General features: G+C 42.3%; 1 protein-coding gene across 1 annotated transcript; it reads right to left on the bottom strand.

Annotated features, from left to right (window-relative positions):
- Positions 1-4,293: 4,293 nt before the first annotated feature.
- Positions 4,294-16,909, bottom strand: ubtd1b (ubiquitin domain containing 1b). Its single transcript, XM_034193533.1, has 4 exons — positions 16,349-16,909; positions 10,066-10,293; positions 9,616-9,773; positions 4,294-7,963 (listed from the first exon to the last, which is right to left on the bottom strand). The coding sequence occupies exons 1-4, from the start codon at positions 16,428-16,430 to the stop codon at positions 7,703-7,705; spliced, it is 729 nt and encodes a 242-aa protein (XP_034049424.1). The 5' UTR covers positions 16,431-16,909; the 3' UTR covers positions 4,294-7,702.
- Positions 16,910-18,360: the final 1,451 nt, after the last annotated feature.

Here is an 18,360-nt window from a genome sequence, read left to right as displayed (position 1 = left end):
CACAAACAGTGCATCCTGTGAAATCCCTCAGTCAGGAGGAGCTTTTTTCCTCCAGACGTGCACAATACTGCAACAGTCAGCAGAGCTCATGTTGACCAAACGGAGAGAGGTTTGGCTGAAAAAGTCTCTCGTTCTGTCAACTGGAGCTGCAGGACTGCAACACCCCTCGGTATTTCAAGACGCGGTTGGGTTTCGAGGTTTATACATTACAGGCAAAACTGCAGATTCAGGATTCTTATAGCAGGATGTGTATTTAATGATTCAACATTCAGATGAAACAATCTCAGTTTTAAAAACAATGTTGCATGAGATGAGGAATAACGCATCTCGATTTTCGCAGAAAAATTTAAACGTGTATTTCAAGTGATGTAACAATCACTGTGTAAATACTTCCACCTGTCCTTTACATTGGCACAGATGTAAAGCCATAGATCCACTAGAGGGCACTACCAGGACACGTAACCACCGCTCAAAATTCCTGTTATTGTTAATTGGCTTCGTGTCCCACTTGAGTGACTGACTAAACTGGCCGCACATTTTCCAGTAGTAGTGGTCCATTTAATGTGCATTTGTAACTTGTAGAAAATGTGCACAAATAGAGAGTGCAACTTATACAGTGACAATCAAAGACCCTAACGTTAGTTAACAGGGTGTTCTACTACAATCATCCACAAGCCAAAAAAAAAAAAGGCCAAAAACGGGATGAAACAACTTCCTCCCCTGCAGGTTTGCCTCCTGTACCCTTGCGCCCTCAGCCAGACATGATTGAGCTGTTCAGCTTTGAACAAAAATTGCACCAAACGTTCATCAGGGCTGCTTCGGCTTCAAATGTTTATCCCAGTGAAGCAAAATCAAACACGTTTCAAGCTGTAATCGCTACGAATAAGAAGTTCGAACACGATTGAAGCTCTTAAGACTACGAATACCTGGACGTTACCACGTACTATCAGTGATTTTGGGAATCGGGATGTTTGAAGTAAGTCCCTTCGGCTGCTCCCTTGTTTTTGCATTCGGGGTCGCCACAGCAAATCCAAGGTGGATCTGCATGTTGAATTGGCACAGGTTTTACGCCGGATGCTCTTCCTGACGCAACTCCACATTACATGGAGAAATGTGGCAGGGGTGGGATTTGAACCCAGAACCTTCTGAACTGAAACCAAGCACATTAACCACTTGGCCACCACCCCAGCGGGAATCGGGATGTTTGAACATTTCAAATATTTGATCCCGATTTTAAAACTGGTGCAGATAATAGCAGTAACTACTTCTTTGTCTTTCGGCTGTTCCCATTAGGGGTCGCCACAGCAGATCAGTCATTTCCATCTCACTGTGTCCTCTGTATCTTCGTCTGTCTCACCAACCACCTGCATGTCCTCCCTCAGCACATCCATAAACCTCCTCTTTGTCCTCCCTCTTCTCCTCCTGCCTGGTGGCGCCATCCTCAGCATCCTTCTCCCTATATACCCTGCGTCCCTCCTCTGCACATGTCCAAACCATCTCAATCTCGCCTCTCTGACTTTGTCTCCAAACCGTCCCACCTGAGCTGTCCCTCTGATATGTTCATTCCTAATCTTGTCCATTCTTGTCACTCCCAAAGAGAATCTCAACATCTTCAGCTCTGCCACCTCCAGCTCTGCCTCCTGTCTTTTTGTTAGTGCCACCGTCTCTAAGCCGTAATAGCAGTGACTACTAAGCATACCAAATTTGTTCAAGGCTGGCAAAGATGGATGAATAATGCTTTTGCATTTTGCTATTTGGGATTAAATGGAAAGGAACGGCACTCTGTGAAATAGCCCTGTTAGGCAAATGTTAGCTTCACTTAGCTCCCGTTAGTTAAACTGTAATTTAAGGCAAACGGTAGAATTAGCCAACATTAGCATTTATCCGTAGACACTTGACACAACCAAGAGCTGTATTAACCAGCCTGATAACCACATACATTAACCTACTACAGTATTCGTTGGGTTGCACCACACACACACTGGACCTTAGATTTAAAAGAGACATTGCAATGATGGCAATGAGGAAGGTAGACAAGAAGTTCAACAAGTGTTTAAAAAAATAAAAGATATATTGTCCACTTTAGAGGTGTCTGAAGCTATATTTTATATACGGTCTATATTTTTCCAGGCAATAAATGGGAAATGTTGGGAAGGTGTAGTGACACGGACCCACAACAGGGGGCGTTAATGAACGGACAATGGATAAGCCAAAAAGTAACCATTTAATGTTGTGAATCACACAACGAAATACAGACAATGACAGAGAATGTGGATCGTCAATCATACACAAGGTGACGTGTGGGCAGGCTCGAAGATAGAAGACGTCTGGCAAGAGAAGAGCTGGATCCCACACAGCTTCCACCGCCAACGGATCTGAAGAACACCGGAGCCGCCAAGCCCTGCGCCCCAGGTGGCCACTGTCTTCAGCAGTCAGACCCGATACTGCTGGCAGAAACAGAAACAGTTAATGGTGGGTGTGTGAATACACACCCAGCAATATTTCAGTGCTTAATTCCTCCAGGAGGGAAAACCTCCACCTCCAGTAACACACTCATACAGCTCCTGGAAAACCACTTATCTGGTTGGGGTGTGAGGCGAAGCCGTTGTAGTCCACACCAAACGCCAATGCAGCAGACAAGGACACATCGCAGGAAAACAGCTGTAAATGAGATCAGACTCTTGTTTGTTTAGGATGCAGCAGAGAAGTTACCTGAATGGTAGCTGATTTCTCGGCGGGAAGGTGGAGTTGCAGTCCGGCTTTTATGGAGGATGTGGTTGATGAGTGACAGCTGGTGTTGATGATGTGTGACAGCTGTCACTCCCAGTAGTTCCGACGCCCTCTCGTGCTTGAAGCCCTCACTCCAAGCAGGGCGCCATCTGGTGGTGGTGGGCCAGCAGTACCTCCTCTTCAGTGGCCCACACAACAGGAAATCCAGTTTTTACAATTAATGGTAAGGATATGAAAATGTTTAGACCCCCAAACTGTTTTTTTTTTTGTACCTCAACTGGGAAACCAAGTTTTAATAGGGGGGAGTCCGCACAATCTAGTACCACCTGTATTTCAAATTGCGCAAACAGACAAAATTAGCACGAGTGTGGACAGACGGCTCCACCTGCATGTGTATTTAAAATGGCTTTATTTTGCACTTTGGACAATTATGTACTATATGTCGAGGAGAGAATTTCAAAAACCTGTGGTTTGCTGACACCATGTAACCATTAAATGTAAAACCTATAATGAAATAGTGCATAATGTGAGATTGCATGCCCATAATTATCCTGTTATTATCTTGTAAGGCGTTCCCCCGGAGGAGGTGGGGGAGGTGTGTGTGGATCGGGAGGTCTGGGCGGCTTGAGCTACTGCCCCGCGACCCGACTCCGGATAAAGCGGAAGAAAATGGATGGATGGATGGATGGATATCTTGTACTAAGTTAAACTGGGGAGTAAAATGAGAAACAAAAGATTACATTACACAAAAACTTAAAAATCAACCCTTTATGCCAACTCTAATTCCACTGTGCAAAACCATAAATGGTCTCCTACCAAAAGTCAAGTTGTAACTACATTATCTGACCACTTGGTGGTGCTGTAGCATTGACCTTTAAAGTGGATATGATGTAGTGAAAAACAGAAATAAGTTGTTTGAAAACAGAGGTTAAAAACTTTAATAGAAGTCCTGTGTTAAACCCTTCTGACAGATTCCAACAGGAAACTGAAACTGAACCTCGAAGTCCAACATGACCCTGAAATATTTATAATCCCGCTGGAACACATCTGCCATTTTCACAGTAATATGAGTTTATTACCCTTTGCAGCCACAGGAAAAAACCCGCAGGATTGTTGCTGAAATGCATAAATTACCATCTTACGTCACTAATGGGTAGTTAAGTGCAATTTGAATGTGCTACTTCAATCATCCACAAACTCCTTTTTAGATACTTTCTGCAGCATCTTGTGGTTTGAGATTGTATTTCATAACTGGACCTTCAGCATTTTTCCAAATGTGGAGACCAAACAATGTGTACAACTAACAAGTAAGGCTCAATTTAATGTCTGAAAGAGCAGAGCTATGCCTTTACGCCGAATATAAGGTGTTTTAAAAAATGCAGGAACAATAACCAAGCAGGACTTGCGCAGAAATTTCCCAACACCTCCTTCAGCATTTGAACAAGGGAAGTGCGCCATCTTGTGGTGAAGCAATTGACCTCATGCAAGTTGACAGCTGTTTGGAATGTTAATTTGAACTTTTAAACAAAACAAACCAAATAAAAACAAAACCCAGACATTTCATACAATAAAGTGAATTTATTCAACAATTTAAAAACATTTTTTTAATCTGCACATCAAATGTTACAAACATTTTTAAACAGTTTAAATCACAAAGAAACTGGATCTTGAGGACCATTTTTGATATCAACTTTGAAAAATTTGCATCTAGATGATAAAAATACCCTTTAAAAAAAAACCTTATACATGGTCGAGGGTTTCATATTCAATATCCTCAATCCCTGAATGCTAAACACTTCCCCTGTAGAAACAACTTATACTTGAATTGGCTCATTTTAGACTGCGACATATGCCACGCCCTTCAACGGAAGGGGTGTGGCAAGGAGCAGCTCCTCAATTAAAAAGGTACAGTTAGAAATTCGACGTTTCTTAAACTCGAGTTTCTTTAATTTATTCATTTGTTTTAATAATAGGATACATCCCTGACTATTTTCAGACATAAACCTTAATATATATTTATAAAGCAAAAGTTTCTTAGCTTGCTGACACATTTACAAAAGGACCCCATTAATACCCAGGTACTGTGGACATTTGACATCAATCAACAACCCCTTATGGCTTATGACAACCCCTTATGACAAAATAATCTCCTTTACATGGAAAATAATTCCATCTCTAAGTCATAAGAATACATAATGACAAGGCCTCAGCTGAACATATAGAACCCTCAACCCAGGTATATTTGGACTGGTTTCTGATCGACTGGTGGCACAGTCAGATGCTACCTGGACTGTTCCTGATGCTCTGTAACGTGAAGAGTCATTGGAATCAAATGGACAAAGACACAGACGGACATCTCGAGGACAGTGTGCTTATCTAAAACAGTTCGCCCATTTAATCAACAGAATACTTGTCAATTGTTGCCTTACTCAATTCTTAAAAAAGGTACTTTAATATACTTTTTTTTTTAAATCAGAACGGATGAAATTTTAAAATGTCATACGACGCTATCACGTTTTTGGCTACAACAGGTAGGGTAGAGGTGGAAATCACACAGGAACAGAATGAAGACATTTCCAACAGGTTTCCTGGGTGTTTTTAGGAAAATGAGTTCAATCATTTGGAGCTTTCTGACTGCAGGTGGTTCCAATGTAACAAACGACTGTACTTAACCTGCACTTAGGTGCAGATCATCTTCTCTGCTGGATGTTTTGTGATTATGCAGTTCTTCCCCAACCCAAATCAAAACCAACGTACAAACACAACTTAATAATTACGACAGTGCTCACCAACACAGTGTTCGTAACAGATACAAACCGTCACGAGGAGGCCGCTTATGCAAATAACCTGGTTTCAGAACTCAAAATATTTGGTTCTGGTTACAAACAAAAATAACAGCAACAATCAACAACGATCACAAATGGGATTCCTATGCTACCACTGAAATGGTTCCATTAGAAACTAAGAGGAAATATGAGTTGATATGCAAGGTGGCAAAACTGATCAACGGACCTGGGTTAGAAACAAGAAAGAAACTGAACCAGTTATTATGTGGTAGCGGCAAGGAAGATGGGGGTTTGGTATCGACAACATTAAACAAGACTCCAGAATAACTGTGAGAAACCAAAATTCTGCTGAGAAGCTGCACCATACATTAGTGATGGCCACAGGAAGCCCCACTTCTTTCTCCTAAACCCACCAGATGGCAGTCTCTCTTCAAAAGTTCAAAGGACATTGCAATTCAAGTTTACTTTGAATCCTTACTTGTTAAACAGTTGGCCAACGCCAACGGGACACCATGGAAGAAGATTGTGGCAATTTATCCACCTGAGGTGTCAGATTTTCAGCAAATTTTACATTTACTTTGACACACTAACAATCGTCAGAGCTGGTGCTTTTAACAGCAAAAAATGATACACAAGATGGATTGTATTGCACATAGATAAACTTTTTTCTTCTTTTCAAGTTTGCACATAATAATTAAGGATAAAAAAAATTCCCCCAAATGACCCACTGGTAAATGAAATCAAAAGGAGGCTCAAAAATAACATGATTTCTATGATACGTTTCAAGAGTGAATAGAATTTTTTTTAAGTAAACTTTTAGCTGTGGCTCAAGTACTTTTCTGATTTATTGCATCTGTGACCATATGATTTGAAAAAACTGAGCGCTGAGATTAACAAAGCTCAAGATGATCGTCAAATACAACTCCAAGCTGCTCGACCCTAAACCGATGGTCACACAGTGCAACCTAACATCTATATCAACAAATACATCAACTTTAATCCAAGTTCAGCTTTACAAGTGAAAGTCAAGACTTATAAATGAAAACACTGACGTCACAATTTCAGGAACATCAATATTTCTGATATCATTTGACCCCCCTCGCCCCCATGTAAATGTTCTTCAGCTTCAGATCCACGACACCCACAACCACAGCATTTCACAATTTACACACTTTAGATTCTTGTTTTGTCACCGTTCTGTACAATTAAACCCTCAGGGGTCAAATTAAACAGGAATAAAGACGTTTCCAGCAAACACAAATCATCCAGAAAACACAGACAGGGAAACAAACAGGTGATTGGTGACCAAAAAAGAAGAAGAAGAAGAAGAAGAAAAAAGACTGCAAGCCACCATGACAGCTTTCCTAATTTCCAAATAATGAATTAAAAACATTTTTACATTCATCTTGTAATGATTAAAAAAAATATATATATCCAAAAACGAGCTTACAGTCCATCAGGCCTGTGTTGCTGTAGGACTGTTTTAGAATATTCCTGCCCCCTAGTGGTCATTTAATGCAGCAATTAAGACTGGAATATCCACACAGAAACCATGAGATCAACAGGAAGAACAGCCTGTTTTTACACATGTAACGGAAGTGAAACATAAGCTGTGGGTCATATATTCATTCGCACTCACACGTGCACACACACAGATTGTGCATGAAATCGTTAAAAAGGCAGCAGTTACAGCCTGGATGTCAATTCTCGACTCTATAAAAATAGATTTGTAGCCAAGCGTGTGTCAGGACATCACATTAACCCTTTTCGGTTTGTAGAAGGCACACAAATTATCACAAATATATAGTAATAATCATCAAAATGTGCAAAAAAGCTCAGTTTCCATCATTTCCTCAATAAATGAAAGAAGAAAGTCTCATCCTTTTCAGGACCTAGTGTCCATGATGCATCCCAGACAAACGCAGAGCCGTGGTTTACGGCAAGGTCCAACACCGCTGAGGCGTTCCTGTTGACATTTAGCTGACACGAGTGCAGACAAACGGCTCTGCGTGTGCGCAGAGATACGTGCACCGATAAAAATCACACGGCACCCTGATAAGTTGTGCTTTTGGTCACAGGAGGGTTTCTAGAGAGTTAGTGTGCTGAACGGCGCTACTAAGAGTGCCGCTGTTGTGTGACTGCCCCCAACTGGTGTTCTCAAAAAGCAGAGCTATTCCTAGTCTCAGTTAGTCAGAAGAAGGGGACGAGGCGGGGGTCGCAGCTGAACGTTTGGAGTCATGTGGGTTGACAATGACCTGGATAACAAACTCTTTCTGGATCTTAGTGTCTTGCAAACGCATCTTGTCCGTCAGAAGCTTGCCAGAGAAGAACCAGCGTTGGTGGGCGGCATTGATGTCCTCCTGCGCCTGAAGATGCTTCTTCAGCTGCCCTATGGTGTCGGCCATGCTGGCACTGAGGCGCAGGTCCTTTCCGGTGGACAGTCGTACCTTCAGAGGAGAGGGAGAGTCAGCAGGGTTCAAATTAAGAGTAAACTCTCCTTCTCACTTTTGCAGATACGCATCCTGGAAAGTCACGGTTTGAAACCCTGTCCTCATCTCTGAAGACCTGAAATAGTCCAGGAGGGTGTCTACGGTTACAGAGCTGATTTCGTCATTATCCCGTGCCCCACCTCAAAAATCTCAAACTTTGACATGATTTGATAATCTTTTGCATTTTCTGTTGTTCTGTTGGCATGACATAACACTGAGATTTTTCAGAGTCGCCATGGTTGTGCAACAGGCGTACAATCTTGTCTATGGTTGCGCTTGTCACGCGTAATACAACCCTGGCACGTTAGCCATCGCACCACGTCATCAAGTCGAGCACTAGATCGCATTTACAGGCAGCAGTCATTGCATCCCACCGGTTTGGAGACCGTGACCTTCCGGGATGCATATCCATGAAAATGAGAATGGGACTCGACCACACGCTTTCTCGGCAAGAGTCCGACAACTGACAGAACTTCCCCTCTGAGCTGTTCCTGCAAGTTTCTCCTGCATTCAGTGTAGCGGGTCGCGAACATCCATTTGAGTTACGTCTGCTGGGGGCAGAGCCAGGGCCTGTTTGTTCGGCAGCTTTGTGTACACGACTCACGGCCACACAACCTTTTTTTTTTTTTTCTTTCCTCCATTCCACGATTTTTATGCTGCTGGTCAGTTTCTGTCACAGCAGCTCTGAAGTACAGCTGCATGTCTGACTATATTTAGACTTTTTTTTGTCTATTAAGGAATAACCCAAAAATTACAACAGACTTGATCATAATCACTATTAACGCGCATAAACAGCAATTCTATCACAACCAGAGCAATTTTTTTTTAAACGGTAAAGTAAAATATGGCCAGATGTTGCTGTCACTGTAACAAACTGAGTGAAAACAAAATGTGAGAGAGGGTGTGGCAATAAAATGAAAGACATTTGGCTTGCTGTGTTTTTTTTGGGGGGGGGGGGGGTGCAGCTGAATAACAATCCACAGTAGATTTGACATTCTGACAAAATCTTCACAGGGGATTACTGGGTTGGTCTGTGAAACAGCAAAGTCTGAGTGTGAATGAGACATGGGTCAAGTCCCTTCGCCTGCTCCCGTGTTTTCACTCGGGGACGCCACAGCAGATCCAAGGCGAATCTGCACGTTGATTTGGCACAAGTTTTTACGCCATCTGCCTTTCCTGACGCAACTCCACATTACATGGAGAAATGCGGCAGGGGTGGGGTTTGAACCGGGAACCTTCAGCATTGAAGCCAAGCGCACTAACCAATCCAAACCTGACGTGTATGACTCTGATGACCATTAGCTCAAATCTAGCAGGGGAACAATTGCAGTTTTGTTGCTATTGTGTTTTTCATTTGGGCACTTCCCTTGACTCAAACTCTGCACCGATGACCTTCTGTTTCTGCTGCAAATGATCATCAGGACACAACAGATTGATAAAACAATCACTGATCAAAACAAACAGTTGAACACGGAACTGTGTGAGAATTAGTGAACTAAAAAAAAAGTGCATTACCGGCTTGCGCATAGAGTTACTATCATTACTTTTAACTATCGCTTCAAATGAGACGTAGCCTGAGGTAGTCACCAGATCACCACAGGACTCTGTACCTTGAGCAGGAAGTCCTTCCGCAGTGACGAGGGGGGTTCTGGGCTGTCACTGCGATCTTCGTCGCTGTGCTCCGAGACGAGGTTTACAGGTGGAGCCAGACAGTACACGGGCAGCTGATAGCGATTACCAAGTTCGTCGTAGCACTCCGTCAGACTACCTGGAACCACAATGTGGTCGACAAGAGCTTCAAACATCTGGAAACTAAATATATTCAAATGTGTGTATGAAAACTGTTGACCCACTGAAAATCTAAGAGAATTAAATAAACTTAGAATGTCTACTTTGTTTCCATACAAACTTTATTTGATGAAGTAGAATATCTGCAGTAGGGAAAACTGAGTTTGAATGTTTTTAACCAAGGCGTATGTAAACGTATGTCTGCAGGCATATATACAGAACATAAAAGAGACAGTTGATGGATGAGTTGAATGAGTTTTTCTTGTCCTCACCGTGTGGCAGTGTGATACTGGCTCCGTCCACTATGGCCTGTGCCAGGTCGTGGTCGTTGCACTCCAGAGCCACCGCGGCAGCTTTAAGGGCGTCCCAGATCTCTTTGCGGCCTTCAAAGGCTGGCGCCGTGTCCCAGAACTCATCACGTTTGCTTCGCAGCTGGCCTTCCGTCATCGGATAATCACTCTTCCACTTGGGACGGTCTTTTTTCAGAGGCTCATTGCGTCCTGCAGTGGAGACACAATTCAAATAGAACGTGCTGTGAGACAGAGATCTGCAGTTATTTCCTCTGCTGAGGAGGTTACGGTTTCACTTGTGCCCGTGTGTCTGTTGGTGCTTTGATTCACAGGACTACGGAAAAAAATGCTTAAGTGATTTTTGTGAGACTTGCTGAAGTAGTGAACAAATTTTTGGAGTGCATCTGGATAAAGCTGCCCAGCAATGGTCAGACTTTACATGTGCAATGTTTAACTTCCCTGTCATGGAACATTAGGGAAAAGTACAATGAGGAGTAGAACCTATAAAGGCTGCAACTACATTTTTTTTAAATTGATAATCCATCAATGGATTAATTCAACCACTATTTTGTATTAGTCTGCTGATTATTTTCTGATTAATCAATTATCTCTTAATAATTACTTAATCTTAATTTACCAGCAACTCATAACCATAAATTCTACCAATAACTTTCAGCAAGGCATTCACACATTTTATCATGTTTTTTTTTTTTATTTTACCATTTTTAAACAACCCAAAATATAAAAGGATATAAAGTAGCAAAAAACAAAAAGGCAGTCATGAGAACATATGGCAGAAAATCTTGCACACAGCTTTGCCTCTTCCTGAGAAATAAAGAAAAATAGAAATCTTAACAGTTTTATCAATTCTCAAAACAGTTTCTGATTAATAATCTATTTATCATTGCAGCTCTGGAATTCAGGTTTGTGCTGTTACTGTGAGGCTCTCTGACAGCTGTGGAATTTTGTGTTAACAACTCAAGTTGAGTGATTTAAAACAAATCCTCAGCTGTGAATGCGAACAGCTACAGAATCCTTCCACACCTCCGGCTAAGTCACCTGGCTGAAACTAAACTTAGGACTTCATTCAGCGTGTGCAGGTTTACAGCGTCACCTGGCTGAAACTAAACTTAGGACGTCATTCAGCGTGTGCAGGTTTACAGCCGTCTGTGTAACCTCACCCTCTCATCTCCCAGAGGACACCTGATGGTCTCAGGTGAGCACGAACATGTATGCACATGCACACACATGCTGAAATACCTTATTTTAGAGTTTTGGTCAAAATTATTGGCAGCCCCAAATCTTGTCATAAAGAAATGCAAATGAGCTCAATTTGTTATGATGAGAAGTTTTTTTGTAAATGTGGAAGATTAATGAAGAAAGAAAGAAAGAAAAAAAAAAGAAAACCTTTTCCCCCGGGCACAAGTATCTTCACTAATATCTGGTTCCAGAAACTTTGAAGGAACCCCGCCAAAAGCCACCTACAAGTTGCAGTCATCTACTTGTAGTTTCTGCCACTTTTCTTTGCTCCACGTTCAAGTTCTTAAGTTTGGAGAAGTCCTTTTTTGTTTTTAACCTTTCGCTAAACATTTTCAATAGGATTCAGGCCAGGACTAGTTGCTGGCCAGTTTCAAGCACTCCTTTTCTTTTCAATTTTTTTAGTGTGTGTGTGTGTGTGTGTGTGTGTGTGTGTGTGTGTGTGTGTGTGTGTGTGTGTGTGTGTGTGTGTGTGTGTGTGTGTGCTTTCAGTAGTTATCCAATTGAAAGACCCAGTGCCTTCACATCAAACGTGTTATTGTAACACTGGGCAACACATTTTACTCTGAAACATTCAATTATATACTTGAAAATGAGGGATAGTAATCATTTTGACCAGGACTGCATTTGAAAAAACAATAGTTAAGAGAGACAGAGAAAGAAAGAAAGTGCAAGGACAGTCATGACTGTCAGCGAAGGTTTTAACAAAGTTAATATTTTCACTAGCAAACAGGACTAACTCAAGACAAGAACCAAGGAAACTGAAAAACAGGTGTCCAAGAAGTTGACTTCTTTTTAAACAAATTATTTATGAGTGTGAACGGTGGGAGGATGTGGTGTCCAACTGCCACTGGGAGCAGACGTTTCACAAGTTAAGCAAAAGGTTTCTTCACTGCCACTCAGGCAACGTCATAAAACCCGCTGTCACAAATAAATAATAAAAAACATTAAGCATTATGAAAGTTTGGTGAAACAAAGTTTGGTGGCCTGCAACAGAAGTAGTCCTCTATACACCTTAAAGCTCACTGGCGCCTGCAACCAGATACTGTATTGTGAGGTGGATGACAGTCTACGGGTCTCCCTTGGATGAGACGCCAGTCCAACACAGGTCATACAGGGAAGTGATGGTCTAGTGGTTAAGGCGTTGGGCTTGAGACCAGAAGATCCTCGGTTCAAAACCCAGCCTGGGCCCTTGGGCAAGGTCCTTAATCCCCTAGTTGCTCCCGGTGTGTAGCGAGTGCCTTGTATGGCAGCAGCCTCACATCTGGGTGAATGTGAGGCATTATTGTAAAGCACTTTGAGCGTCTGATGCAGATGGAATGCAGTCCATTTACCATTTGTCACTCCCCCTGCAAAGCCTTTAAAACTGGGTGAAATGGGACGATGCTGTGTCTGCTCACCTCCCAAAAGAATGGGCAGAACCTCTACGTCTGCATAGCAACAAAATGTGAACTGCATCAACACTAGGAGACCACGGTGGTATGAGGCTGTATTTCAGGTCAGAAAGTATGCTGTTAAATGCAGAAAAAAGGAAGGTGTTACCCAGATGAATGCTTCAGCTTGTGCCATGAGCCCTTCTAGGGTTTTTTTTTTCTAATAATTTGTTTGCTTATCATTCATCAGGTTGGCAGCAACCTTCTCTCTCTTTTGGGTAAAGTCTAATTGTCTTCAACTGTATTTATGGCTGCAATTTCATTCATTCATTTTCAGAACCCTCTTTTAAGTTTTATTACAGTTATGGTTACGGTCTGGGGCTGGTCTTTGGGGGAGAAGTGTAACACACCCTAGACAGACCACCAGTCTATCGCAGGGCCGACACATAAAGACAGACAAACTCATTCACACATACTTAGAGCCACCAATTCATCTAACCTGCACGTCTTTGGAGGAGGGAAGAAGCTGGGACACTGGGAACAAACCCACGCAAACACAGGGAGAACAGGCAAACTCCACACAGAAAGGACCAGGCCGGATTTGAACTTGGGGCTTTCTCGCTGCAAGGCAACCATGCTAACCACTTATCCAACCTTACACCACTGTTTTTGATCATTTATGCAAGTCTACACAATAGTTTGCTTATTTTAATAATAACTCATAATTTATTATTCCCCTTCGTGAAACCGGGTCTCTGGATTTAACTCATCCTCATCACAGATATTTGCGAAACAATATGATCACACTAGCAACACAAGGCGCAGTGGGCAACCACTGAGCGGCACCTGAGGTCCAACTCCAGAATTCACACACTGCCTTGGACATTTGGCTGTGAAGGGAGCACACCCCTAATAAGAATGTTTTTAAAAATAGGTGGAAACCAGAGTGCCCGGAGGACACCCACGCAGAGACAGAGCGGGCATGCAAACTCAATACAGAAAGAAACTTGGCATGGGTGCCAACCCCAGACCTTCTTTGCTGTGAGGCGAGTGTGCTAACCACTATGCCAACGTGCTACCCATCTAAGGTGGCACAGTGGCATAGTGGTTAGTAAATCCCTAATGTGGACATTGATCTAGATGAAGACCAAACAACACTGTGGACAGTCAAGAAACACTGAAGATCTGAAATTTTAAAATAAAGATATAATCATTAATTTCTGGGTGGGTGGAGGCTATTGAGAAAAGTGTCTTAAAAGAAAATACCGCACAAAGCAGCAACATTAAAGTGAAAATTACAAAATCAACATCTGTAAATAAGTCCCTTCTGCTGCTCCCTTGTTCACACGCAGGGTCGCCACAGCAAATCTGAGGTGGATCTGCATGTCGATTTGGCACATGTTTTACACCGGATGCCCTTCCTGATGCAACTCCACATTACATAAAGAAACGTGGCAGGGGTGGGGTTTGACAGTTTGGCATCTTTCAGATTATTATGAAAAATATTCTCTCAGTAAAAACTCTCCGAAGTACATCACAGCAGAGTGATGAGTAAAATAAAGTGACCTAAAATGAGAAAAATGAGACGACGCGTGGGCTCACTATAGTAATCGACATCTTCCTCTCATATAGATGAAGGTATGTTAAACACCAAGAACAGAAGCCCCAGTCAGTGATGGAACAGGACAGGATGTAACTTGTTTCTGATCAAAGCCCAACACAGTGCATCTGTTAGTACTGTTCAGGTTGTGAAATTACTTACTTATAGAAGCCTGGCTGTGTGGGCAAACTTTTGACTAGTTTCCCAGAGACCACATTTGCAGCAATTAAAAATAAATAAATTAATTAATACTGCCACACAGCATGTTAAAAAAAAAAGGCTGTGGATATTGTTATGGTAACCCTAAGTATGTGCTGGAGAGTTACCTCTACACCCTAACGCGAATATCCCAAATAACCCAAATCTTTCAAAGATACATGAAAAACTTAAAAACAAAAAGTCATTCCCACCGTCAGAGAACCGAACCCTGGTCTCCCGCGTGACATGCAGGGATACTAATCACTATACTAACAAGGAATCAGCAATGAGCACAGACACACAAAACATCAATTATGGTGGCTGCCACAAGCGTAGCCCCAAGATTTACAGCTACCATAAGTGTAACTAACCACTTCTGTAAAATAAGATAGCAGTACCAATAAAACAGCAAAACCTACAGTTTTCAGTTACTGTTGTTGCTTGGAGAAACCACCTTGGATTGTGAACTTGGGGTATGTGACGTCTAAATGAGATCACGAGTTGAAATTATGACACGGGGCATTTGAAATGAAAAGTTTCTACTCATTACTGACTGGGGAATTACAACCCCCAAGTGCAAATGGCCAGGCACCAATATTCTGCCCAATATCAGAAGGTGGATCACATAAAGTTTTCTCATTTCTGATATTAGCCGCCATCTTTATAAGCGTCTGCTGCACTTCTAGAATCACAGCAGGGGTGGTGGACAGACATTTCAGCTGCCTACCAACCTTTGAATCCAAGACATTTATAGAGCTCCAACGACTCTAACGTAAAGTTCTATCTAACGATTAGATTAGATACAACATTACTGATCCCGTGGGAAGACTACCTCAGGAAAACTGAGTGACTGGCATCGTCCATAATGTCCAGCAGTTTGTCTAGTGTTCTCTTCTCTGCCACCGTCACCAGAGAGCCCAAGGTATAGATCGCGGTTACTCTGAAATGCATTAAAGAAAGGCCGTGGCTACGGGTATGGACCCGTATCTACAGAGACCGTTCTAAAGATACGGAGGGTATTCCCTGGTGACGTCATGTCTTACCGACCAATCAGAACGCGCAAATATGTCCGTACCCGTGCACACCTGGCATAATTGTATGCGTCGCTTAAGGCTTAAAGCCTTTGAAACAATCCCTGTAAACCTTAAATTTCACAGTCCGCTAATGCTACTGTATACGAAATTCAATGGGAGCGGTGCGAGTTTGGTAGCTGGAATTTTTGCCCCGTTTGGCAGATGCATTGCGCACTTCGCTTATTCTCCTCGGTCCGTACCTTTAGCAGTCCCGCGGAAGATACGGATGTACGTATCCTTAGCCACTTCGTTAAAGAAAACTCTAACCTTTATTTATTCAGGTTAGTCCAACTGAGATCAAGATCTTTTTTACAAGGGAAACAGGCTGAAGTTCAGGTTGTGTCCTTTGTTGTTAGTGTCCAGTTTTATATAGTCTGCATCAATCTTGCTGATTCCTTTCCAATGACTGCATAGTTAATACATCCCCACGCACTCTTCTATGTCGCAGACTTGGCAACTTCAGCGATTTTACACTGTTCTCATGTCTTGTCCCTCAAATCTGGCACCAAATTGGTAGCTCTGCGTTGGACATTCTCTATGAGGGTAGAATCCCTTTTTGTAGGCTGGTTAACAAACATCTCAAGGCTTTAGTATTGTGCCAATCAGACTTCAGATTTTAGAATGTGGAGCAATTCAAACAGTTTGTGGGAAATGGAAGAGTGCGTTCAATTGGAAAGGTGTAACAACAGCCAGGAAAAGCTTTTTACTACAGGTTTAACAAGTCTTTAAACATAATAATAACATGATAAAGGGGGACACCATACCTCCTCGTCCACCGTTCCTGGACGAGCCGTGCCTTTGCGGGTCTTCCCATCCATCCATGTATCTCCCGACACATCCTCCCATGTTAGCAGGCTGCTGGTGGTAATCACTAGCTGATCGGGGGGCCCATCAGGAACGAAGACGGTGATCCGGGTCCGAGCAGGTCGAGAACTGCTCGTTTGGACAGGTACTTTTTTTTTGTAAGACAGCGGCTTCAAAAGTGTTTGTCTTTCCGTGTCAGTGTAGCTCGTCTTCGAGACGGAAACCCAAAATAACGTCGTCAGTTTAAGAATCCGTTAACATGTAACCGTTAAGTTACCTCGGTCTTGATGTCCAGCATTACAAGCTAACACAGGTCCAGCCTGCTAGCTAACACTGAAGACAAACTTCAGCGCACGCCTAGTTGCTTCTCCGGAAAGTTAATTTTCTCCCAAATAGGTCCGCAAACGTACAACTAAAATTCTTCGACGCTTTCTCCCTGATTTTTAACCAGCTAACTTATTTATGGTGATGGTTCCGTTCCAAACTCAAAACAGACTCGACCTCTTGGACCTGAACTATCGCGATAAGATGATTGACACCACGCGAGTACAAAGACTGAGTAGAAAACCACGTGACTTGACTTGCGTCAGGAGTGCTTATTCATAAGCACCCCCCCCCCAAAAAAAAAAAAAAAAAAAAAAAAAAAAAATATATATAAATATATATATATATATATATATATATATATATATATATATATATATATATATATATATATATATATAGCTGGTGTGTGTGTGTGTGTGTGTGTGTGTGTTTGTGTTTGTTTCAAAAGCGCTGGATCGCACTAATGCAAAACCAAACAATAGCCAGTAGATGGAGCCAAACCCCTTAGTGACGAAACCGCGTCATAACTCATAGTTATGAAAGTTTGGTTTCTTTTGCTCCAGAAAAAATAAAATAAAATAAAATAAAACATTTCCAACAAACTACTGTGTGCATGTAGGTACAGTATATGATGCCGAGAGGTGCGTAGTTCTCTTAAGTCACCAAAACAGGGAAGGCATCATTTTAATAAGAAGAAAAATATAGAAATAACTAGGGCAATATGACAAAAAAAAACAAAAACAAAACAAATAAATCTGTGCATTAAGAAATTATTAAAACAGAAAATAAAAATGTAAAAAAATGACAAATATTACAAATTGCAAATGCTATTAGATTAATATTAGATTAAAAATGTAAAAAAAAAAAAATGTTTTGAGGAACTTAATTTTGATTTAGCAAGAACTCAGCCACATGGGGTGTGCAGCCAGTACATTCTGAGTGCCGGTCCCAAGCCCGGATAAATGAGGAGGGTTGCGTCAGGAAGGGCATCCGGCGTAAAACAAGCCAACCCAACTATGCAGACTCAGAATCGAATTTCCATAGCGGATCGGTCGCGGCCCGGGTTAACAACGTCCGCCACCGGTGCTATTGCCCAACAGGGTGCCAGTGGAAATTGGGCTACTGCTGGGCGAAGACGACGAAGAAGAGGAGGAAAACGTTGCCACTAACAGCGGGAGAAGAAGAAAACTAGAAGGGTGGAAATGAGAGTGGGGACTTTGAATGTTGGTAGTATGACTGGTAAAGGGAGAGAGCTGGCTGATATGATGGAGAGGAGAAAGGTAGACATGTGTGTGCAAGAGACCAAGTGGAAGGGAAGTAAGAGCAGGAGCATCGGCGGTGGGTACAAGTTGTTGTACCATGGTGAGGACAGGAAGAGAAATGGTGTTGGGGTCATTTTAAAGGAAGAGTATGTTAAAAGTGTGTTGGAGGTTAAGCGGGTGTCTGACAGGGTGATGAGTGTGAAGTTGGAAATTGAAGGGGTGATGATGAATATCATCAGTGCATATGCCCCACAGGTAGGTTGTGAGATGAAGGAGAAAGAAGATTTCTGGAGTGTGTTAGATGAGGTGGTGGAGAGTGTGCCCAAGCATGAAAGAGTGGTGATAGGAGCAAACTTCAATGGGCATGTTGGTGAAGGGAACAG

The sequence above is a fragment of the Thalassophryne amazonica genome, chromosome 18, assembly GCF_902500255.1.
Source record: "Thalassophryne amazonica chromosome 18, fThaAma1.1, whole genome shotgun sequence".
NCBI classification, from domain to species: domain Eukaryota; kingdom Metazoa; phylum Chordata; class Actinopteri; order Batrachoidiformes; family Batrachoididae; genus Thalassophryne; species Thalassophryne amazonica.
Note: the sequence above shows the minus strand (reverse complement) of the source record. Positions and strands in the feature narration are given on the sequence as shown.

Coding starts and splice junctions, on each gene's coding strand:
- ubtd1b (XM_034193533.1), bottom strand. CDS start 16,430: ATGGGAGGATGTGTCGGGAGATACATGGATGGATGGGAAGACCCGCAA. Junction 10,294..16,348: donor CAGGAACGGTGGACGAGGAG/GTATGGTGTCCC, acceptor TCTCCACTGCAG/GACGCAATGAGCCTCTGAAA. Junction 9,774..10,065: donor CAGTATCACACTGCCACACG/GTGAGGACAAGA, acceptor TTGTGGTTCCAG/GTAGTCTGACGGAGTGCTAC.